Source organism: Hesperophylax consimilis, chromosome 14 (assembly GCF_061612785.1).
Source record: "Hesperophylax consimilis isolate HC1 chromosome 14, BYU_Hcon_1.0, whole genome shotgun sequence".
Taxonomy (NCBI): Eukaryota; Metazoa; Arthropoda; class Insecta; order Trichoptera; family Limnephilidae; genus Hesperophylax; species Hesperophylax consimilis.
Genome location: NC_142849.1, coordinates 20117367 through 20142091, shown reverse-complemented (window position 1 = coordinate 20142091; position 24725 = coordinate 20117367). Strand labels below are relative to the sequence as shown.

The 24725-nt window shown below is 33.4% G+C and overlaps 1 protein-coding gene across 1 annotated transcript; it reads right to left on the bottom strand.

Annotated features, from left to right (window-relative positions):
• Positions 1 to 763: 763 nt before the first annotated feature.
• LOC149418030 (trypsin-1-like) lies at positions 764 to 24359 on the bottom strand. The gene is made up of 8 exons (XM_089639287.1): positions 24222 to 24359; positions 23229 to 23518; positions 14535 to 14670; positions 9265 to 9427; positions 5133 to 5338; positions 3482 to 3687; positions 1539 to 1596; positions 764 to 1274 (listed from the first exon to the last, which is right to left on the bottom strand). Exons 2-8 carry the CDS (start codon positions 23289 to 23291, stop codon positions 1153 to 1155), a joined length of 954 nt encoding a protein of 317 aa, XP_089495413.1. The 5' UTR covers positions 23292 to 23518; positions 24222 to 24359; the 3' UTR covers positions 764 to 1152.
• Positions 24360 to 24725: the final 366 nt, after the last annotated feature.

Genomic DNA, 24725 nt, shown 5'->3' with positions numbered 1-24725 from the left:
TATTTTCCTGATTACGCTAAAATACAGGAACATAACATTAATTTTGTCTCTGGTATCAACGCCATAGAAAATCTTATTTTATATTGACAATCATCACTCTAAACTAATACCAGCCAAGTTCCTAGCTTTTGGAGTTATAAAATGTATGTAAATATCTATAATAATGCTGTTGTATATGACCATGGAAAAAGTAACCATCGTAAGAATATTAACTAGTAAAATATTGGCATCGTCCTATGTTCTTCTTCTAGTATAGGTACTATGAGGGAGTTTGGATATCACTAGGAAAATCTTCAACCTGCAGGCTGGATAACTGTTTTTAACTGTTCAAATATTAGGTCCATCAATGCTAATTTTTTCCAGTATCAAAGTTACCATTGTTAAATTTTCACTATAGTCAAATTTGACAACATTAAAAGTATTTGCAGATATTTTGATAAGTACCCTGGAAACAGTGAATTTAAATAAAATATTCCCCAAAAATCAAAGCTTTAAAGCTTTCGAAGAAAGCTGTTTACCTTTCATCTCACAGATGGCGTTTTGAGAAAATACGAAACTGAAAAACTTTTTCTTCAGATATGCTTTTACAGACTGCGCCCCCGTTCTTGTTAGAGCAATGCTAATAATTAGTTCTCCATATATTACATTACTATATTGGAGGCAGACAATTAATTTTGTCAAAGTCAAGATTTAGTTCACTTCTGTGATATTCGGAAGCTCTTAAGTGACATTTCTGAAAGTGAATAAAATTGAAACAGCTTAGTCATTTTTTGCATACGCATTTTATTGAAATTTGATCCAAATAATAAATTAAATATTATAAACTTGTACCGTCCTTTTGTTCCTTGTTTTCTTTCGGGAAATGGTTTTTTGTAATTTTCATAAACATCCTTGCGAGAAAAAGTTCCATTTCAAAAAGTATGTATCGTTCTACGGGAATACAAACTCTGGCATAAAAATATATTGTTTCTATTTTAAGTCAGTCAAACTCTACAAAGGTTCAACGTCTTTTTTATGTAAATTAAGTAATATAGTTTATTCACCCGTTTCCTGTTCCCTTTCATTTCAATTAAGTTCATTATAAAAATATTTTATGATTAACATCATGATGTATAGATTTAGACTATAAAGTTGAGTGTTCCAGAATCCGTATTATTCGTTACAGAAGCAGCTGTCTTGAGTATTCTCCTTGATCCAGGGAAGGTATCTCGTGATTCTGGAATACACTCCTGGGTACCCCTTTCGCGCACAGCCATTTCCCCAAGACACCACACCTGAAAATTACAAAAAATATACTTTTGTTAAAACTCTTTGTAAATTTATTTTTATACTAACTCCACATTGTCATGTCAACGTGGTGTGCGTCTTTTGAAGCAGAAAATACGCATGAACCTGGATATAATTGTTGGAAATTCTTGAGAGTGATATAAACGCTTTGACGTCTTCATCATTTAATTAGCGCACTCGATTAGTGTTGTTACAAAATGCACCTCGACACATAAATATCTTGACTATACGGTTAAGAATAGTATACTAACCAATTATTTCGTATTTGTGATCTTCTCTCTCCGCTGCGAAGGGTCCACCACTGTCTCCCTAAAATAAATAGGACATTATTTTTAAATAAAGTGTGCTACTTTAAGAAACCACAAAAATCCCGTCAAGATCCTTTTCTAAATCAACACAACCTAATTGAATAGCAACGATGTTTAAAAATATTGTGAAAGCATTGATATCAAACTAGTTACAGAAGATTTTATCATGACGCGATTTATTTTTTGTAACGTTGACATTCAGCTATAAACGAATTTGTGTGTGTATGATGTAGAAGTAAATGCTTCTTCACAATCAGTCCGGCGCAGCTTCCAGTTTTAAAATAGGCCTCTTTCAAGAATCTGTAGTGTTGCTGATTCCAGGAAGCTCTCATCAATCTGAAGCCGGAAATTGTTCATTCAATGTATGGCCGCTCTTTTTCCAATAAATGGCACTAAATGATATTTCAATGTAAATCCCTTCTTCCACATGGATACACAAGTATCCGATAATTGATTCAAAACTCTTGGCAACCACCGCCATATTCGATACAGCCACACTTTACCGAAATTGTCTCCCGCGACTAGTCGTGAGGTGTTGTTGCAGAACTGCCTTACTTGCCTAGTTGTGACTAACTTGTGTCAGAATTTGTAACAATGCGTGTGTTTTATAAGGAACAAAACAACGAAAAGGATAAAAAATGACAGCTACGGCATCTGTTTGTTTGAAAGCTAATAAGGAACAAAACAACGAAAAGGATAAAAAAAGACAGCTACGGCATCTGTTTGTTTGAAAGCTAATATGAAAACATTATAGTTTTGACTTTCGAGGATTCATCAATAATTGGTGGCGAAGCAGACGCGGGTCTCGTGATTTCTCGTGGTTTGACAATATTGTTCAGTGAATACACAACATGAGTTTATTGCGTATCTCAGGGGAAGAGGGGCTTACAACTTCTGTTGGTCCAGCATTATCTATCATTAGGCTATCGGTACCAGTCTATTCATTCTGGAAGTGCAAGGCATCCAAAATAGGCGATCATCTGTCTGCCTAAAACGTATTCTAAGATACTTTAGCTGACCGCCAAACAGAGAAATCGAACCTAGATGACCGTGAAGAGTAGTTGAGCCTGGTATATCAAGGAAATTGCAGTGGGCTTCACAATCTTCAGCAATGAGCCAACTACTCAATACAGTAAATAATTATATATTTTTACCGTTTTTAGGTGTCCTAAACACTTATTGATGATTTGATCTATCTAGCTGCTGACATGGCGCTTGTGAATATGCTGTGCCTCACTGCAAAACCAGGTTGGCCCAAAGGCATATTAGTTTTATTGCTCCAAAAATGTATAATTCTTTATGTACAACCTTTAAAAGGGCCACGTGTGTAAACCTTCAATCTTTTAAAAACTACATCAAATCTTGGCTAAAAAACACTAGATATTTTTTTCTTATAAGTTTTAGCAAAGCTATCTTGTAAAATTTATATCCATAGACAGATTTTTTTTTATTATTTCACATACATACAAAACAGCGGATATATTTTATTGTTTGAAATGCTTTGTCTGCTAATTCACTTTGTAAGATGTCTTCCTTAAAAACTAGTATTTACCTTATTTTTTAAATTATTTTAAAACTCTTACATATTTCATGCTCTAGTTTCTTGTATTGCATCTATACAGTAATCGTTTAAAATAACTTAAATTTAAATTTGATATTGTATTTCCACTTAAACCATGGAAATAAGATAAACATACTTATAATACATACACTCAGTCCTTCGTGGGATTTTTTTTTTAATTACGTACATTTATTACAATATTTTTTATACAGTTTTCAATATTTTATGTAACTATCCACGTATGTAAAAAAAATTCAATAAATAAATAAAAAAAAATAAAAATTGCCGTAAGGGTCAGTTTGCTCAGTCATTGAATTAGTTTTACCTGGCAGGAATCCTTGATCCCCGTCTCCGGGTATCCGGCGCACATCATGTTGTCGGAGATCATCTTGGCGTTGTATTTGGTGTTGCGGCAGGCCTCATTGCTGATGACGGGCAACTCCACCTCCTGCAGCACGCACGAGGGCTTGCCGTCCTCCTTTAAGGTGCCCCAGCCGGTCACGGTGCCCATGGTGCCAACGTACAGCCTATCTGGAAAGGTAAAAAGTGTTTTATTGCATCTGTTATTACTGTGAATAGTTTATTGTAAACAAATAATACCTTCTTTACAATAAAACAATTTGTTTTTATTTAGACTACAAACTTTATAATCGGGAAAGATTGTGTAGGACGGCCTGCCTGCCGATCTTATCTCTTATGCTTTCAAAATCTCTCTTTATGTAAACCTAACTGCCAGGCTATTTCGGATCCAAACATGGCCCTCCATGGTTAACCTATACACTAGAGGCATATTTTGTAGAACTCTATAAACTCTATGAATTAATATAACTAGATCCATCTGTGCTACGTAGCTCGAACTATAACAATATTTTTTTTCCGTATTGGTCCTCCGCTATGCAGAACCTTACTATGAAATACAATTTAAATGTGACAGTTAGTTTAATGTTGTTTGTTGTCAGTTGTTCATACAAACAGTAAACGACGTCGCTCAGGGATTTTAATGAAATTTCAGGGGTTTCTATCAGAACTTTGTTGTGAATTGCTAATCTTACTTCTTTTATGAGTCAATTTATTTTATTAGTGACTAATACACCATTGAGTTATTTTACAATTTCCATACCAGTCTTATTATCCTTGTTACCTACCCTTTTGTCCTCATGAATTTGACCTCACCCCTCTTTTTTAAACATACTCCATACTACCCGATTGCTAGAAAGTTTTACTATTCATAGCAAATTTATGGAGTACTTTCGCATGCAGTCTCTTAAATATCATGGGAATGGGTAATTACCATTCCGTTTACATTATTTTATGTCTTTACTTAATTTTTCGTTTATTTTAGACACACCTTCAATATTGTTAAATCTGCCGTATTATCATTTTCCAAGCTTTTAGACCAAAACCATTAATTCCTTTCATACAACTATCTTCTTCTGTTAGTTGGGGTTAGGGGGGAACATCTAGGTATGCGAGCCAGTGTAGGACCTCTGGAGTTACCCTGTAGACCCCATCAATCCCACCAGGGAATTAATGTAGTCGGCATTAGTTGACCATGTGTTCGGTGTTCTGCACCGCGCCGCATTTACACATCGCTGATGCTTTAAGGCCCAGATGTGCAGCATGCGGGCACAACGGCAGTGAGAGCACGTTCTCCTATAGACAGAGGATCAAATTTACGGGATAAGGAGAACTGAGGCTCTCTTAGTGGGGTTGTGTACGAAATGGGCATCTCTTACATCAGCTGATTGCCACTCACGTTTTCATTGGAGTAAGAGCTGGAGGAGCCTCTCTCCTTCCACTTAAATGGGTTTTAAGAAATGGTGAGAGGCTTAAGATATTGCAGGTTATTTTGCAGCGCCTTCATATATACCCTCAGTGTTATACGAATATGAGTACAACTATTTTATGGTGACATTGCTTTTCTTGACACCCTCCGTGGATACAATTCAGTGAGGGAGTTTTATTATCTGTTTAACCTTGTTGGGTAGGAAGACACACCGGGTGTATGTTCTCGCTGATGGGCACCCTCTCGTTGAGCCTCAGCAGGGCGATGTCGTTGTCGAAGTTGCTGAAGCTGAAGTCGTGAACGATGGCGCGGATGACGTAGCGAGCCTCGTGCAGCTCTGTTTCGTTGCAGCGGTCGTGCTCGCCAAACGTCACGCGGATCATGAACCACATAAATCTAGAAAAGAGCAAGAATTTTTTTAAGTAACGTGCAATTTGAGAGATCGGCAAGAGTTTTGACTATAGACCCGGAGTTCACAGGTTAAACAGTCCTTAAAGGCAATCTAAAATAATAATGTGTTTAAAAGTGATAAAATTCATTTATCACTTTTAAACACATTATTATTTTAGATTGAAATTTCAGACCAGCATTCAGCATCGAAACTCGGTTAGTGGCTTTATGGTGTCAGATACAAAAATTCCCCGTAGAGTACAGTATAAGGTCGGGGGAACCGTTTCGCTATCCAATGGGATGTTAACACAACCTTCTGCATTACCTCAATAATTCAAATAGCAATCGTCTCACAACATAACCCAAATATCTGTAGATGCCTTAGATCTATCATCTGAGTGAGATTCTTGTACGATGTAAAAAGGGTAAACACAAAAATGAACGAGAAGAACGGAAACAGACGTCAGCAACAGATCAGACAGACGAGGATCAAACCATAAACAGATCCGAGACTTGATGCAACTGGCTCGTCGCGTGTCTGCTAAATATAATATAATCCAATAAGAGTAGATAGTGGTCTACCCTACATGATTGGGTTTTGATTTGTGAGGTCAGGTTAGGATATCTATCTATGTTATAGAAACTAAACAGTATATTAGTTATACTTATGAAACATATTACATATTTCACAGTGGGTACCCATGACATGTTTCCTTGTAATGTCTAATTTGTGGTAGGTACATTGAGTACTTACCAAGGCAGACTAGAGTACACGCCTAGGCTCGCGACCGCTAAATTACGCATTCAGTTCTGTCGCTAAGTAAACTGCACTATTTGAAACAAACAAATCAGCAGGAATAATGTGTATCAACAACATTCGCCGCCATATGCAAGCTGACGTTCGATGGTACTGACTTAATGACGTGATACTTCAAAATCAATCACAGTGAATTCAAAAACATGTTGATGTTAGAACGGGTTGTTTTACAGAATTTGCACAATTCATTAAATTTTTGGCCAGTGAGATTCTTGTATGATGTAAAAAGGGTAAACACAAAATTTGCCTTTTTTACTCTCACAGAACTTGAATATTAACTTTGAAATTTGATGAATTGTTCAAATTCTGAAAAACGACTCAACCTATGAGAGTAAGAATATATCATACAAATACATGTGAAGGGCACAGTTAATAAGGAACTTGAGTGAAATATATTATGGCCTACAAACATGTATTCATATAGATCAACAATCGCTGATTTGACACGTATATCTACATACGTAGAATTAATAAATCGTCATTTACAAATTATTAAAACCGTGAGACACTCAAACGCCCTGTGATTGGTCAGTGGTATCTGACAGCACTTAAACAGCTACCTCTACCGCGAACAATTTTGTGAAAAGTTGCGATGCGTATACTCGCACACGGATCACTACCGCAGCATACAAATTATTTCAAAAGGCGTTTTTTAGAAATCTTGCTAAATCGCTGCCTTAGTTCTTGTATGTTCAATAGACCATTTAGCAAATTTTACAGGAGACTTTTTTTTTTGTTTTTACAGGCAAATTCTAAAAAATTCTCGATTTTGGTCATTTAGTTTAATACATAAGCGTAACAGGGAATTATTAAAGATAATTTTTCGAAGATTGAAGCTATAATATGCCCATATTATGACTTTAAAGGTGGACGTTGAACATGGCTTGAAAATGATGAATGATTATTTTGGATATTGAACATATCGTCTGGAGATTGAACAATTCGGCTCCCATAAGTTTGAGGTATTTTTTGTTCAATTAGCCAATTAGTGGTAAATTGTATATATACGGTTGATTTTCAGATTTCAAATACTTTACTTTTATCTTAGTTAGTAGTTGACTTAAAGTATTACTTTAAAATATACAAACAGAGTCCTTGAGTTGATTTTTCACAAAAACTGCTCTATATAAATCATCAAATATTTTGGAAGTTTAAAAACAATGTACAAGTACAAAGGTACCTACCGCTAATATACTACTATCGGTTGATCGGTTGTCGGTGCATGCGTGATGTGAAATATTCTTACATCGTACGTATTACGGCCTCCGTGGTCTAGGGGTACTCTTGACTAGAAATCCGGAGGTCTAAGATTCAAATCCCGGCGTGCGCAAGTAAATTTTATTTGATTCATTTATGTTATTTTCAATTCTTCATTTAAAATAACATATAGTCTATTTCCGGCATGTTCCAGAAAGAAAGATATGGTGTAAAGACCACCATAAGAATGAAATGGCTTTAGCCGTGTTTGGTGATCAGATCTGAATAGATACTCATATACCATCTCTCTTCTTCTTCATCCTCCTTCCTCTCATTCTCTTCTCCATCTCCTTCCCCTCCACACTACCTTCAGCCTCAAAATATACGAATATAGCTCAATTGAGGATGCCATAGTCTCACTGGCTCCAGATGGTTGGGAGCAGTTGAGACGGTGTGCGGTATTCCATAAAAAAATCCCCAGTGATGCGTAAAATTATTGAAGTTCAATTTGGTTTTTTTTTACTGTTTCGTTACCTAAATTTGATAAACGTAATTTTTAAAGTTATGTTGATTATTGTGAGTAAAATATTATTTTTTTAAATACTTTTAGCTGTTGAAATCCTAAGATTATAATATCCCGCGATTTGGGTTATGGGTGTGCGCTATTTAACATTACATTTATTGTTGTTAGTCGTTTGCCTAGTTGGTTTTATTGTAGTTTCTACATAAGAATATGTTTACTGTTTTTTATGTGACTAAAAAAAACAAAAAATGAGAAACTTTTAATTGAATGAATTCAAAATTGAAATATTTGGACTTCGTTTTCATCAGCGATCTCAGCAGTGATAACGGACAAAATATGTGTCGTAGATGTCTTTCAATCAGATTATGAGGACAGTCGACTTTTTGCACATTTCCGTTTCCTGGCTCTTTTGTTGTATTTCTTGAATAAAAATAAGTTTTAATGCACTAATATAATTTATTAATACTCATTTTAGGTAAAAGTCCTAAGTTTGTAAATAAATAATTGAATAAATAAATAATAAATAATAAACGAAGCATTCTGTATATTTGCCTAGCAAATTCAAGAAGTACATGTAAAATATGGTGAAAAAGCCTATAAATGACATAATTTTAAGACTTACCTTTCTATTTGAGCTACTGTTCTAAGGTTTATTGATTCTGGAGTCGGTGAAGTCATTTTTTAGTTCAATAACAGTATATATTTGCAATTAAACGTGTTTTTAGTGGAACAATTTCGTTGTTAGAAAACAACTAAAAATCAACATGGCCGCACATTTTACCTGCCGGCTCCTGATTGGTTGACAGTGGAGATTGAACATTCAAGACCTCAACCTTCTGCGAGATGTTGAACAAATATCTATGAACTATTTAAAAAATATTATATTCATAACTTTGAGTATTTGAATGTTCAATATCCAGGATATTGAACAAATAAGAACTGAAACATTATTCCGTGAGTGGATATAGGCACTCGAAAAATGCTTAAAATGTCACTTAAAAACCAAAAAATATGGTTTTTTGAACTTCATTAATGCGCTATAGGCTAATATACATATTGTCATTCATAACTCAGTTTTTAAAAAAAAGGTCTATTGAACATACAAGAACTAGGACAGCGAAATGTTTAAATTGGGTTTTTTGTTTTCATGCCGACCCGAGTTGGATTGACTTTACTGTTTACCAACAAAACAGAGTACCTATGACGTCATGTTTACCCCGTCAGATTGTGGCAGGTTTTGAAAAATAGAAACCTTAAAAAATAAATTGTACCATTTAATCGACATTTGTAAAAAAAATTAAATTTATTTTCTCAGTTTGTGCTGTATGGCGAGTACGTCTCAAAGATATGTTAAGGGGATGGGTATGAACCTATTTAAGGAGCAGAAAGCCTTACCCTTTGACGCAATGCGCAGCCGTGAGGACATAACGATCACTGATGAGGGTTCCCCCGCAGTAGAACTTCTTGAAATAGGAGAGGCGCGCCATCCAGGGGAACTCCTGAGGGGCGGTAGTCTGCCCGCCCACCACGCGACCGGGATCATTTCTCTCCCCGCACACTGGAAATATATATACTTTCATTCAATTTAAGGTACAACAAATACTGGCAAACCAACACAGACAAAAATAGGACTGCTGATTTATTAAAATCCTGTTAAAAGGTGACATTTACAAATTTACCAATAAACTATCAGTACTTCCAAAATATATCGAAACACGTGTTCATATAGCTGTGCTTATCCTGTTATTATGTAACGATGAAGTGCGTAAATATTAGTATTTTTATGAACACGTTTTCCGACGTTTTACTGATATTTTACTAGGAAATCTATCAATTCATCAATTAGGGGCCTGTAGTCCCGTTTTCAATAAGAATACGAATAATCTGAAGAGATTAACAATAAATTGACAATATTTTATATCAGTAAGTTTTCTCCTCGAACGAGTGTGTCATTTTTGAAAACTTTATTTGGGGCATCGAAGGAGAAAGTCTGGTATAAAAAGACACCCAAAATATTATAATGTTTTTTAAAACATTGTTGTGGTTTGCCAATTTTTTTTTAGTATGTCACTCGATTCTGAGAAGTCCAACTGTTTCCGATCGTCTAGGTCTAGAGTCAGTGGGATTTTGGCATCCCCAATAGGGGTATGTTATAAGGCTGAAGATAGTTGGACAAGGGAAGAAGATGGAAAACAGGAAGTTAAGGAAGTATTTGGCTATTTAGATATGGTTACCATACACGGCTAGTCATTTCGAGCAACTGTTCGATTCTGAATGGTGATCTTTGACAAAGTATCTACCCATATAATAAAGAAGAACATGAATGATGATCTTTCTCTTATTTTTCTTTACTCTCTTTTCTCTCCTTTCTTATATTATGTACATTTAAATGCAACTTTATTCGTACTATGTATTTATAAAGGTTTTTTTATTTATTATAACATTAAAAAACACTGGTGTCACTGTATTATTCCGAAAATCTTATGAACGTACTGTATTTACACAAAAAACGTATTGGCATCAACAAATTAAGTCGCCGCATTCCGAATTTCTACCGATATAAAACATATTTCTATATAACACTTACAATTTTAAAGCTCTTTAAAAATGTATTTTGTAAAGCCGAAACGGTAATTATATAAAATTCCCTCAATAAAAAAATACGTAAAGAAGTTACGAATAACCTGACAGTGTTTTATAATCTCCTACTACCACCACAGTGAGAAGAAAACTGTTGCTTGTGTTGTGATGGAGGACTTATCCCGCCGAGGAATTGAACACACTACGCCTGGATGGGACCCAAACGCGATGTCAACTCAGCCACCGACCGGTCAATTGTTCTGTGATTTAACATATAGGTATGAAAAAATCACAGTTTATTTTTAAATGCAACTTAGGCATTTGTCGAGAGACTTTCGCTCTATTTTAAACGAGTTGTGTTTTACTAAACATTTTCACTATATTATCGTTTGTTAAATATTAGCGTGCTCCCTCTAACATTCATATTGACGCATCTAACCGTCAAACCATCTTCTTCTTCTTTTTGAAAGCTTACTGCGGAGCCTTTACTATTGTTTGAATTCAATAAACAACTTTATATCCTCAAAGTGTGCCAATAAAACATCACAAAGAACTTGGCCTAATTTGTCTTTATTCGAGCTAAATCGCTAACGTGTTATGCAAAAACCATCCAACCCACAATTTTTAAAATTTTACTTTTCGATGAATTCTACTTCATCAATAGTAATATTTTCATGTTTGGAAGATACCCGACCCAAAACTTCAAAATTAAGATTTTTATTTATTTATTGTTTAGGAACATTTAAAGACTATTAACATGAAAAAGTCAATTGATAAGCGCTGCAAAAAGCGTAGATGTCAACAGTCCACTTAAAAATGTTCACATCATGCACACTTTAAGTGTCATTATACACTATGCATTAACAAAAAATAAAAACAGCAAAACGTGAACAAAGGCAAAAAAAGAGATATCAAAAACAAAACATACAGTTCAATATATGATCCAAAAAACAAAAGCAAAAAAAAATAGGAAACAATAGAGTAAATAAAAAAACAAACAAACATTCACAATTTATTGCTAATTTGCTTTTTAAAATAAGTGAGACTATTTGCATATAGGTATATCTATGTAGTTACATTCAATAGAATTGTACAGACGACACATTCGAGACATTGGATTGAAATATGCAATATTGTTCTTAAATAATTCTAGATGAAATATATTCTGACTCCTTAGATTACGTCTATTAGGAACATTAACAAGAATATTGCTCCGACAATGAGTTGTTTCAAGCTCGTCATGAATAATTTTGTGTAGACATATTAAGTCAGCAAATTATCTTCTTTTATCCAGGGTCGTAAACTAAAGTATTGAAAGTCGTTCCTCATAAGACTGGAGTACAGCTAAGATCATCCTTATGGGTTGACAGCCTTTAGCATTGTTCACATTGAAATTAATTTGTACAAAAAATACTATAGACAAACTCCATTTTGGATTGATTCAGTATGTTCGATTTTGAACAAAAAGAGAAAAATAACTTCGCTTAAACATTCAACAAACAACTGAAACATTGAAACAGCGTCATTTTAAATGTAACCTTGTTGGCAAATAAATAATGATTGTTAATTATTTTTTCTCCACCATTTTTAACGACACAATTTTATTTAAACTGCGCAAACATTCAAATGCAAATCTCAGCTTGCAAAATTTGTGGGTTAGATGGCTTATGCATAACATGGTCCAGTGTTTAGTACGGTTAATTTTGCACGAATGGTCTACATGTTTTTCAATTTATGACGTAACTTTCTTGCGAAAGTTTTTATTGCTCTTTTTAGAATTGGGTCGAGTCTGCTTGAATCAATGACTAAATTTAATAATGACTTGAAAGAACAATAAATATATATCGACGATCAATTTTCATAAACGAATAGGTGATTAAGGTGATCGTATTAAAAATATTTAATTGCAATATTTTCATTGATAATTATTGATTTCAAGAAATGGTTCCAACTGGCTACAACGTCATTATGACATAGAAAATGCCAATGTCTGATAAGACGGCTGTCACCAATGTCGCCAGGCATGACGTCAACGCTGGCGCCGTCTAATTCACGTATAAAAACGAACATATCGTTTTGGCAGCAAATCGAAAATGGCACATTTTAAACCGTTTTAGAAAATTTATTCGTCAAGATAATAAAATTAAAATTCAATTGTAATTTTTTTCTTCTTTTTCTGGGGAGTAAGAAAAACATTGAAAATACCCTTTTAGATGATTTTGTTTGTGTCTTTCCTTGAATGAAGGTCGACTACTACTAAGATCAGATGTCGCTAAAGAATTCCAAATGGTCAAAACGTGAAGCTGAATGAAAATTAATGTGAGATGGAGAAGTGGAAGCTTGGAGTAAGTATCTGGCTATTAAGATCTGGTCAAAAAAACATCGCTGAAGACATTTCAAGCAACGTTTTAATTGAACAGATTTTGTTATTTTACCCTGGCCACACCGCGATTGTTTATGTAGCATACGCCCAGTGAAGTTTCGCAATCAAATTTCAACTCGAAGAAATAAAATAAAGTCATAATGTTTAGGTTAGAAAAAAATGTTCTAAACTAAATATTATAACTTTAGGTCGGGAAAATATATGAATTTGGCAGTAAATCAGAAAAATTATATTACCTTGGTAATATCGTGATTGATTTTTACCTTATTATGTCGTAAATAATTAGTCGCCTGAAATATCAATACAAATTGAAAATATATAATAGTAAAAATAAATTCCGCCAGCGGGAAGATACTTGGGAAGATTACTCGGCAGATATTTTCAATTTGTATTGATATTTCAGGCGACTAATTATTACTTATAATATATATATATATTTTTTTTTTATAAATTTAATTTAGATTAAATTTGATAATATTATTATTAAGTTCTGCTAGTGTTTTAGTTTTTTTATTATTGTGACAGCTGTTTCGGCTTACAAGGCCATTTTCAAACTGTGGTTAGTCCACATTGAGACGACGTATTTATACTATTTCAAATGTAAATTTTGAAGGTGCATACATTGATTTATTACTGTTTAAACCGATGACATGATATATTGTTGGTTAAACCAATCTATGTTTTCCCCTCAGTAAATGGTAATGAATTCTTAATTATTTACTAATGACTTTATTGCCATGAATTATTTGGGTGCATTATACTGCTTGGGTTTTGTGAAAATACTGAGAAGTGGTGAGTAAATTATTTTCCGTCCTTTATTAATTAGTGTTAAATTTGGGTCATTCGTTCGTTTATTGATTTCTAATTGTTCAAGTAAATTTAATCTAATGCCCTTTTTTTCTATATGCAATGGTTTAGGACCCTTGTTGTTAAGTGGGGTATGATTATTTACCAAGAGATGTTCTGCGAATTTTGAGGATGTGTTTTTATTATTATAACATCGTATATGTTCTTTGAATCTAGTTGAGAATGCCCTCCCCGTTTGTCCGATGTAAGTGGCGTTACAATCGGCGTGGTCACATTTTAATTCATATAATAACAGTGGCATATAGCTTTATATTTTCGATCATCAAAATAGTCCAAAAATAAATCGCGATAGTACTTTTGACCGTAAAAATCTCGAGAATAATTCTAGTAAATTGGGTCCGGAATTTTTTTGGTCAAATTTCAAAAACTCGGTAGCTAGTTGGTTAATATCAATTGCCTAGAATGGGTTGTTTCAAAGAATTTGAACGATTCATCAAATTTCTGGTTCTGTGAAAGTCCTATTCAAGTTCTTTTATTATATCATTATAAGCCAGTTACTTGAGAGAACTGAAATAATAACAGAACTCGAAAAGATCTTCCACAGAACGTTAAAAATAACTTGAACTGAAGAATCGTTCAAATTCTCTGAAACAACCCGTCCTTTAGTGTCTTTTAATTTAAGGTTAAAACTTCAACGCTTTGAAGCTTAGATTTGGCCCCAAAAGTGTTTTTTACCCTTTAGTTGCCAAAAAAAAGTTTAAAAAAAATTGAAATTCACCGATCGACGAATAAGTTATTTTGGGTTGTCTGTTGATGTTCACCAGTTTTCCGGTTGTCACTACGAGTGTCTGTCATTTTCATTGGCTAGATATGAATGGGTGGTTTGGTATCTTACCGCAACTGCAGGCCGCTGGAGGGGAGTCGTGAGCTGGAGGTCTGTTGCCCCAGAAGCCTCCGATTGTCTTCAGAAGCCCCCTACTCTCTGCCCCTTTGTCGAAATTCTCCGGAAGTCGATCTGGTAGTTCTTGCGCCTGGAATTCATACATAGAATTTTTTTGTTGGTGTTTAATAGGTACCCATAAGTTTTTTTTTAAATATGACACTGCTCAAGGCTCCTGATTAAAAACAATCCTTCATAAATATGGAGCTGAAAAGTTCGCATTTGCGATAACGCGAAATTCGTAATTTTGAAAGTACGAATTTCGCCATTTTTACGATATTAATGCTAAATTCGCAATAAGAAACTTTAGTACATTTTTTATTTAATTATTACCGCTAATGACGTTCTACTTAAATAACAGAATATTTTTTATTGTTAAAGATAATTTTAATAGTTAAAGTGCATTTCAAAGTTTTCATTTTTCGGGTCTCCGGAAAACGCAACATGGATTTTAAAAAATGAATACTAATAAAATAGATGACTCGTTCAGACGTTTCAGATTTAGTTTATCAACTCTTTATTGAATGACACTTGATAGCTTATTGACAAGTGTCAACCCTCTTTCAACAAAAGTTGATCCAACTTTTAGTTGAACAACTAAAGTTGAAAACCCGTCTACTTTTGATGTTCAAGTATGAGTCGTAAATTTTAATTAATTTTTCAAACATTCCCGGATTACGAATAACCTGACAAGATTTAAAAATCTCCTACTACCGCCACAATAACCGGAAAATGGTGCTTATGTCGTGACGGAACTCATCATGCCTGGGTGGGACCCAAACGCGATGCCAACTCAGCCACTGTTCGAGTTTCACACTGAATCGACACGTGTTGAATACATGTTTTAGCTCGCTGCGATTTTAAGGCAGTCGTCCCACGGGTCGGTAAAGAATCGACAAAAACCGAGAGCTATAAAGATGCAAGAAATGTTGCGCATGTATGTTGCATGATCTTGGCACACGTCAGATAACTTGTAGCTTAGAAAACTGTCGGTATTGCAGATTTCTTTTTCACATTTACCGCCTTACACTGAATTTCATCATCTTACCATCGTCAAATTGTCGTCTAATTTGATATGAGATTGGCGCCTAAACAAAAACAAATGATTGTGAATCAAGTCACCAAGTAACCAACGTGCCTAAATAATATATTCTTTAGTATATTTTAAAATCATTTTAAACTAAAATAAATGTTATTGGTAAAAAGGGTAATTAAAAGTTCGTTATGTGGTGTCGGCGGTGTCGAGAATAAATATCAAGCGCCCACTGAAACCTGGTACCGCTGATATACAGGAAGTACCGTACTCGGTTTTTGTCGATACTTTACCGACTCGTGGGACGAGACTCATAGTTCCCTGCTTCCCTTGGCTAAAGTAAACGTATCTATTGGGATCATGGCATATTCACGAAAAAATGTCTAAAATGGTCGGATGACATGATATAATTATATTAAACAAGAAATATTTCATAATGAAAATGCTCATAACAGTGCATAATATGATATTATTTTTGAAATGGCTGTTGCAGGAATTGACTCCGGTAGACATAAAAAAATTAAAACAACAAAAAGGAATTATGATTTCATAGATGAATCATATTTTAGATAAAAAAACACACATGGTTTTAACTTAATTACTACAAAAAACAACTATTTATATCGGGGATCATGTTAAAAGATCCATTAAAGTTACACTTTTTCGCAACCAAAGTTAAAAATTGGCAGATAGACGTATATTTTTTTCTTGTTTATAATTTCTGAGTTAAGTTTTGAAGTGAAATAATGAGCATAAATTATTTAAATTATCCAAACTATGAACAAAGTAACCTATTTTTTATACATATAAACGACTTTTCGTTCTTTTCAATATTAAATAATTTGAAATAAAAACTTATTTATTTAAAAAAATGCAGCGGAACTCGGCCACTTATCAATTGTTCTTCCGAAATTCGTAAATGATGTCGATAACCTTCTCTTTCAAAATAATAATAGATAAACCTAATTCAATTCTTCTTAGAATTCATTTTCTAACTCAAGAGGTTGTTTGTGCTTTTTCAACACATATTTGCAAGTTCCTTCCAAAAAATGTCAGAAATTATCAAGACGCACGCACCAATAATTTCAGTTTATGCCATCTTGATTATTATAATATGTTCAAAATACCATGTATTTAGGTACTTATAAAAAACTTAACTTGTCTATGATATGTAATTAATTCTTTCGTTTTGTAAGCCTAGCCAAGCACGTTGTTTCTTTCAAAACCTAACTAATGTCATATTATTAACATTTATTAACAATATCGATTCGATTTTAATTAACATGTCTGGACGAGATTTTGTTTAATTTTTTTCGTTCAATAAAAGTTGATCAGCTAAAACTGAAACGTCTGAACTTAGCTAACTTCGTGTCGAAAACATTTTTTTTAACATTTTTCCTCAAAAATACAAACTTAGTTATAAGCCACAAGTAATAAGTTATAAGTCGAAGTGATAGAAATAAATAAAATGCAAAAATAAGTTGTTAAGCGCCCTTGACTTTCTCAGAAAAACGGCGATATCCAAATAATTTCAACCATTATTATTATTCCAATCACCGGGCAAAAGTCATCAAAAATGATGACTTTAAATGTATATTTCTTTCGAATAAAATATACATCAATAATTATAATGTTTTACGTCTTTTATTCACGCCATATTTGTGACACATGAAAATCGGTTTTTAGGCTAGTTTTTATTCCTTTTTTTATTATATGTGCAGTAGTATGATTTTGAATTAATGAAATTGATTCTAAATCTAGGGTGAGAGGAAATTGCCTGACAGCCTTTTGATTGCTTGTATGACAAACTTTTAAAATGATTTGTATGCAAAGTGGTACAAAATGAACTTCTTTAATTTGTTTAAATATTGTTATTGCAATTATAACGGCTTGTGAATTATTTTGGATATTTTAAAGAACAGGGAATAGGATATGTCATTAAAAAAATTAGTAAGTGAAGGAATTTTTCAGACATCTTTCCCCTCATCCCGTGGCTTCAGATTTTTCTCGAATAGATCCGTCCAGGGTATTTTATTTTGCTGCACAGATGACTGAAATGGTTGTTCCACAATGACAGTAAAAAAATATTTATTTATTTTTTCATGTTCTCCATAAAACGGTTATACACCAATATATCATGAAGAAGATTACAAATTAAAAAGTTTACAGAGGCAGTTTTACTATTTTGTGACATGTGTTAAAAGATAGTTACTGAATTGTCTGTAGGTGACATTGAAAATATCGATGGCTAATGCAGAATCGTTAAGCATTTGAGTCGCTCTGTTTATTGGCGCGTTCTGATAGGCAGAAGTCCTCGCTTTCGGAGCATATACAAGTGCATGGGATCTCCCTCGAGTATAATTGTTAGGGAAATAAAAGTTAACCTCTTTCAACATAAGCGGATTGTGTATTGTACCAGAGATTAACTTAAAAAGTGTTTGCCTAATAATATTTTTCTGCGGGCTTCTAATGTATTGAAATCGAGCATTCCTGTTAAGAACAAGGATGGATACAGGAATGGATAGTATGTGTATTCCCTCATATACAGGTAACGCATAAACATTTTTGGACTTTTGACATGATGGGTTATTTGTGCGTTTAACTCCAAACAGCTACATGTGTCGCCTGAGGTGGGAGCGCCCGTATATATAAATACAATATAGTACCTATCGCACCACATTATTTTGGCTCATAGAAACAGCTAAATGTTGTTTTTTTTTTTAAATGAAGAGTTTATAGGAAAAATATGATATTCTAAGAAGAATCGGAACAAGATGTTCAAAAACATATAAACTGGTTATCTATAAAAAAAACACAAGCTGAAAGAATTTGCCAGGATTTTGCATAAAAACTTCCCAAAGGTTAACAACGTTTGAAAAAGTTGTTTAAAAATAGAGTTTAATAAACTTTGATATAAAATTCTCTAAACTACTTTTTATCGCTTAAAACCTTATTTTAAAAGGCAGCTATATTTTGTCACGTGATGGTGTTTTAATCGCTGATGGATAATATATGAAGGTTATTATTATTTTTTTATTCTATTTCTTCTTTTGTAATCCCGATGAGTTACAAAACTCATTGTAGGACAGGAAGAACTTACAAGACATAGGTGGGAGTAATACCAATTTTACATTGGTATTTTGATATCAAAATTATAAGTTTTATATACGAAACAGTACAAAAATAGAAAAAGGGAGGATAAGTAGAACATACAAGAAAAACAGGTGACATCTTTATATTACAAAATTTCAAAGCAATCTGACAAGAACTTTCGGTGATTTAAGATTTTGAACAAACGAAAATTAACATTTTTATTTATATAGATTTTTATTGATAAACTAATATTTAGTAGACAAGGTTTTTTATGCATAGTAAAAAGGATAACAAATTATTATTTGTTATTTAATTTAATTTTTTATTTGTATGGCTATTTGAGGCCATTAATTTTATTGCTTACAATATTTTGTTATTTTTTACCACTTTTGCGATTTTAGATGAGTACGGCAAATGAACGTAGGTCATTATTTTAAAGAAACAATTTTTATATTTTTTATAATCCTATATTCATATCTTTCTTTTTTTCATATGAAGACAAACATTTAATATTTTAAATAGGACCTGTAGCTTTTCCATTGATTTTTCACAGTATGTTCTGTACGGTTTATTCAATTATAATGTTGAGGTTCATGTTACTTGAGGCAACAAATAGATTTACCATAGAAACTAAAAGGTATGCAAGTCTTACATACTTAAGGCGAAGCTTAATACTAAATCACTTTTTTTATAATCTTTATACCGAATTAGTGTACATTATGATTACCAAAATATAGGCTTTAGATAAATTGAAGGTTTTCCTATCGCTTCGCTTGAGTAGAAAATAAATAATAAATAAAAAATAAATTACTCAATAAAAAATATAAATGTAAAAAATAAAAATATTTATTCAATTCAAATGTATGGACGCATAAAGGAATCAACTTTTTAAAAATACAGTATTATAGCTAAGATTATCTATGACAGTTTCACTTGATGAACTTTTTTGCTTTCTTATAAAATTATTTACAAAATAAATAAAAACCAGCTTTTTGCTTGAAATCGAACGTTACTAGACTCCGTTTGTCAAGTGATTTTAATGCCTATTACCTACGATATAAGGTATACCAAGAATATACACATTTTTGGCTTGTAGTTTCCTCTTAACTTCTTGTAGTGATTTATTTTTTGAGTAGATATTCTGCCGTGTTGCGCTACTTCCTTCTTAGTTTTCGGACAGCTTTACAGTGTTCATTATCTTGAAATCTCAAATCATATCTGTGTTTATTTCCATAACTATTCATCCGTCAAACGTTCTGCTTTCATTTTAATATGAATAAAATAAAACTTACCTACATTCTCTATTGTCTTGTAAAATTGCGTAGGAATGTCATTGCGTTCCTACGCATTTATATTTCAAAAGGAAGATCTCTTACATACGAAACACAGTTATCTTTACATTACAATGACAATGACAGTTCAACACAACAGTTACAAGTTACAAGACATTAACATTCCCATATTATTGCGTCGGTGTAAATAAATGTATGCACGTGTGTTGCAAGGAATGCCTGAACGCAAGGCGATGTCACGAACCGACAAATCAACTGACGTTTATTTGCACATTATACGCTATTGTTGTGAACTTGGTCGTGCTGTGCTTTTCTGGGGCGTTTCCGACAAATATAACCTATTAAAAAAAGCTCAAAGCACAATTATTTAACTTTCATAAACGCTTCATTTTGAGCTCGATTTTCACTGGATTACAGTTTATTTTGAAACGAATAATTCAAAAATTCAAAAAATAAAAAGGATCTAAAAACGCACACACGTTTGCTCAGTTTTGATTGGTGAAAGTATTCTTAAGATTCAGCTACACGAAGCGTCTTGAATGCGCAAACTATTTGTGCAAACATTATACAGTTTTTGTCCTAACGTACATGCTTACTTATGCAAATTTAGTTTGCGCAAATTAACGTTTGTGCAAACCGTTTGCGCGTTATATATTTCTATAACAGAATTTTGCGCCTACTTCATTACGTGTGTTTTTAATACTGGAACGGTGAATTTTTTAATAGGTCTTCCTTAATGTATTGTACGTATAATATGCTATTTAATTTTTTTTATTTTAATATATTAACCATTTAAGAATTCAATTTTGCATGACTTTACATATAATCATAAAAAAATTAATCTTTCCCTGCTTTCTATTCGAATATAATGAAAATTTTAAACTTTAAAACATAGTGAACTGGGAGTTTTTTGTTATAAATTTTAATTTACATGCAACATATTTGCGTTCCAACGTAATTCGGTCTTTGTGATTCAAATATACTCATCAAAATGTTTTGTTTTTAAATTGTATATAACATAATATTCGTGTAATAAACGCATTATATTTTTAATAATTATCTTTAACTCGCAAATAATTGTTTAAAGTCATGAAAATTCTAATTATTTAATATCATATATTTTATTAATTAAAACACAAAATATCATATAAACGTACTAGATATTTGCCATACCTTTGGATTAAAAAAAATTATTCATCAGTTTGTTAGAGTATTTTGACCTTAAATCCAAATTTAAGTTTCCTATGAAAATAGCTTCGCAGCCGTTCCCCTCAAAGCATTCAAATATTGGGCCGAAGCCGGGTAGCAAAAGAAATAAATTTGTTTTAACACATTACCGTGATTTGCCAAGTATGTGGAAACTACACCGTATCAATTATAGTTGCATATGACTTGCAAACAGCGAGTAACGGGACATTTGTCACCATTTATTCTATGCTCGGGGAACGTCCGTGTTCATTTCGCATTTCTCTTTAGAAAATAATACTCAGATGTAACTTCATATTAATAATGCATATTTATTATTTATTACCCGCATGTGGCTCCATTACTCTAGGATCTGTATGCATATAATATAATTAAACAAAGAAGTAAATAAATATAATTTTATATTTATTTCCTCCAATTGCATTTTAATTAAACTTTTATGCCACAAATCGATATCTTTGAAAAAATAGTCGTGACGGAACGCCTGGCAGATGTAGAACATCGAAATTAATTTTAAATGAAGGAAGTTAAAATGAAAGTAAACAAGTCTTTATATTTTTAATGATACTTTTTTATTATTATCTCTAAGCAGTATTAAACAAAGTCGCGATCCGTATCTGTCTGTTTGTGCGTTTAATCTATCTAAATTACGCAACGGGTTTTGGTATGTTTTTCACTATCATGTAGAGAATTTCTTCCGGAAGGTTTATATATATTATATGTGCATATTATATGTATAGAAAGTAGAAAAAGTAGAGCAACACCGGGTACACGTTAGCTAGTTAAAATATACACAAAGTAAAAAATATATATCAAATAAAGAATTCGTCATCATTGCCAATTTCAGTGAGAATAAGCAAATATACCGCACAGAGTTTTGGCGGCCGGGCGGAAAGAATATTTTGCAAAGCCTGCACAGGTAAGATAAGTTTAGATACAAAAATCAAATGTTACGTCTCTGTGAAAAAATATTTTTTGAAACTATTAAAATAAAGAATTATTACACAATTTGTCCAAACATTTTTCACCGCCTGGTACGTGGGTACTATAATATTGATTATTCCGATTTGACAGCTCCCTACAACAGTAGGAACCAAGATAGAGGGGTAAAAAGGTCTAAAAGTATATGTATAACCACAGCCACCTTCTGGAACCAAACAGGAACGTAACCAATACATTTACAGACAGATCAAATGCCAAAAAAAAACAAACAAAGTAAAGCAATGCTGAAAAAAGAAATTATCAATATTTATTATTATTCGAACACGTTGAAAAAGCTCTGTAAAACTTCATTTTTGCATACAGGTCATTACCGCACTCTTGTTTTGATGTGGTTTGTTTGACATTGACGAATCATTGTAAGGTTGACCCTTTCAAAGTCATAATGACTAGTCCAAAGTAAAATGCGCCTTTACTTGTTGCGCATAAACATACACTTAAATTAGCATCTTTCTGAAGTGAAAAAAGAAACCCAACTTATTTTAGCTTTCTTTCAAACTGCCTAGATGTGAACACTTAACACTGCAATGCTGTCTGAAAGGTCGGCTTAAGGAGAAGAAAGTACAACACGGTATAGTACCCCAAAAATCAATCTCTTCAATACTTTTAGTCATCTGAAATCAAGATAATAAATAAAAATAATATGCGAGTACCGCACAAGAGACCGAACTACTCCCAACCATCTGGAGCCAGTAAAACAATGGTATGCCCAATTGGGGTATGAAATGAGACAATATAAAGATAATATAAACCATATACCCGAACAAGACTGAAACCATTTAAAGCAATGTTTCGATTTTAAATGGTGGTCTTTCATCATACTCGGCAATACTGAAAGTATCCACCACTCTGGAACGTGCTACAAATATTTTTTTATCAATAATTTGTGAAATAACATAAATTAATCAAATAAAATTATCCCACTAAACTCGCGACCTCCGGATTCGCAGCCTAGAATCTTAACCACTCAACCACGGAGACCGTCAAATAAATAATTAGTTGATTGCATTAAAAATGATGATTTACCACAAAACAGGCTGGCAGGAGCACGGCTGTCAGCACGAACCAAACAGTTCTTCTTCTAATCATCGTGATCGATTTTTTGTTTACAATCAACAAATAAACAGCTTCATCCACAGATATCACCCGTTGTCACAGTGTTCTATTTCTCGTTATTTTCACACTTTTTTATCACAGTTTGTTCATAACAACTACGAATCAGTAGCTACACTTTTTTCACAAATTAACACCTTTTTCTATGAGTGCAATGAATTGCTGTATTCTTGGAAATTCGCGTAGAATTCCGAGTAGGTGTACTGTAAAAGAAAAAGTCACCAACAATTAATTATATCACTCTCATTTAGAAAAATGAAAACTACACGTTAAATAGATGTTAAAAAGCAAACAAAAAACAATCAATTTTTCTTAAGAATAGGACAAATGAGAACAAACAAAGATCGGGTTTTCCACAAAAAAGAACAAAGAAAGCAATTGATTATTAACATTCGAGTTACTAAGTTAGATATATATCCTGCGAATTGAAATCAAAGAATCAGGAAAAGGAATATGACAGCCATAATCGAATTGTTTAAATGGGGAAGTAGGAAACAATGGACAATTCAAATGATTGAGAAACAAAAGACAAACAGGATGTTCAGAAAAGGGTGATAGAAATAAAATGAAAGTCCAATAAATAAATGTTAAAATCCGCCAAAATAAAGCTATTGAACAAATTACTATCGAGAAAACATTTGATAATCTACATATTTGGTATAGTGACGATTTCAAGCAAATAGCAATCGATAAAAGGGACCAGGGAAACCATTGTTGACAATCTATACGCTTGGGAGAGGAAAGAAATATGGTCAAAAATTATTGGAATCTTCATGTTCGGGATAGATAAGATAATCATGAGAAGGGAAGGAGAAAAGAATTGGAATTCTGCACGTTCGAGATTCCAGCTCAGATTCCAAAAAAACAACAATCGAGTCGTTCAGAGAGAAGGGAAAAATTACTGACAGTCGGGAAGTCGTATCCTGGCGCGAGTCCCGTTGCACTTTCGCACCAGCTTATTGTTGTCGGCGCGCGCGGTACCGTGTCGGTTGGTTGCGAATGTCTCGGCTGGCCGCGGCGGGAGGAATGTGCCGCACTGCTGAGGGTGGGGCGGGGAGCTAGACCTCTTTGTCCCCCCCTGAACGTGAACACATACCTGTTACCTGTTTGCCCCCTCTCTCTGGTGATCGCAAGTTCAGGGCCGCGCAGCCATCCTGAAGATGTGGCGCTCGGATCCAACGAACCCAGAAGACGTAAACAGATAAATCAAGCCTTTCGACCTTCGTGTCCTTCGACCCCTTCCAAAACCCGACTACACATGGATGCCTACTTTACAGATAAGGGTTATTGTGATCTCTCATAATAATTACTGAACATACTGCATTTCAAGTTTCTAAAGAAGGTTTCGCAACTATGATAGGTTAAAGGTGGTTATAGCTACGGATATTTAAGAAGACAAAGAAAAGCTTT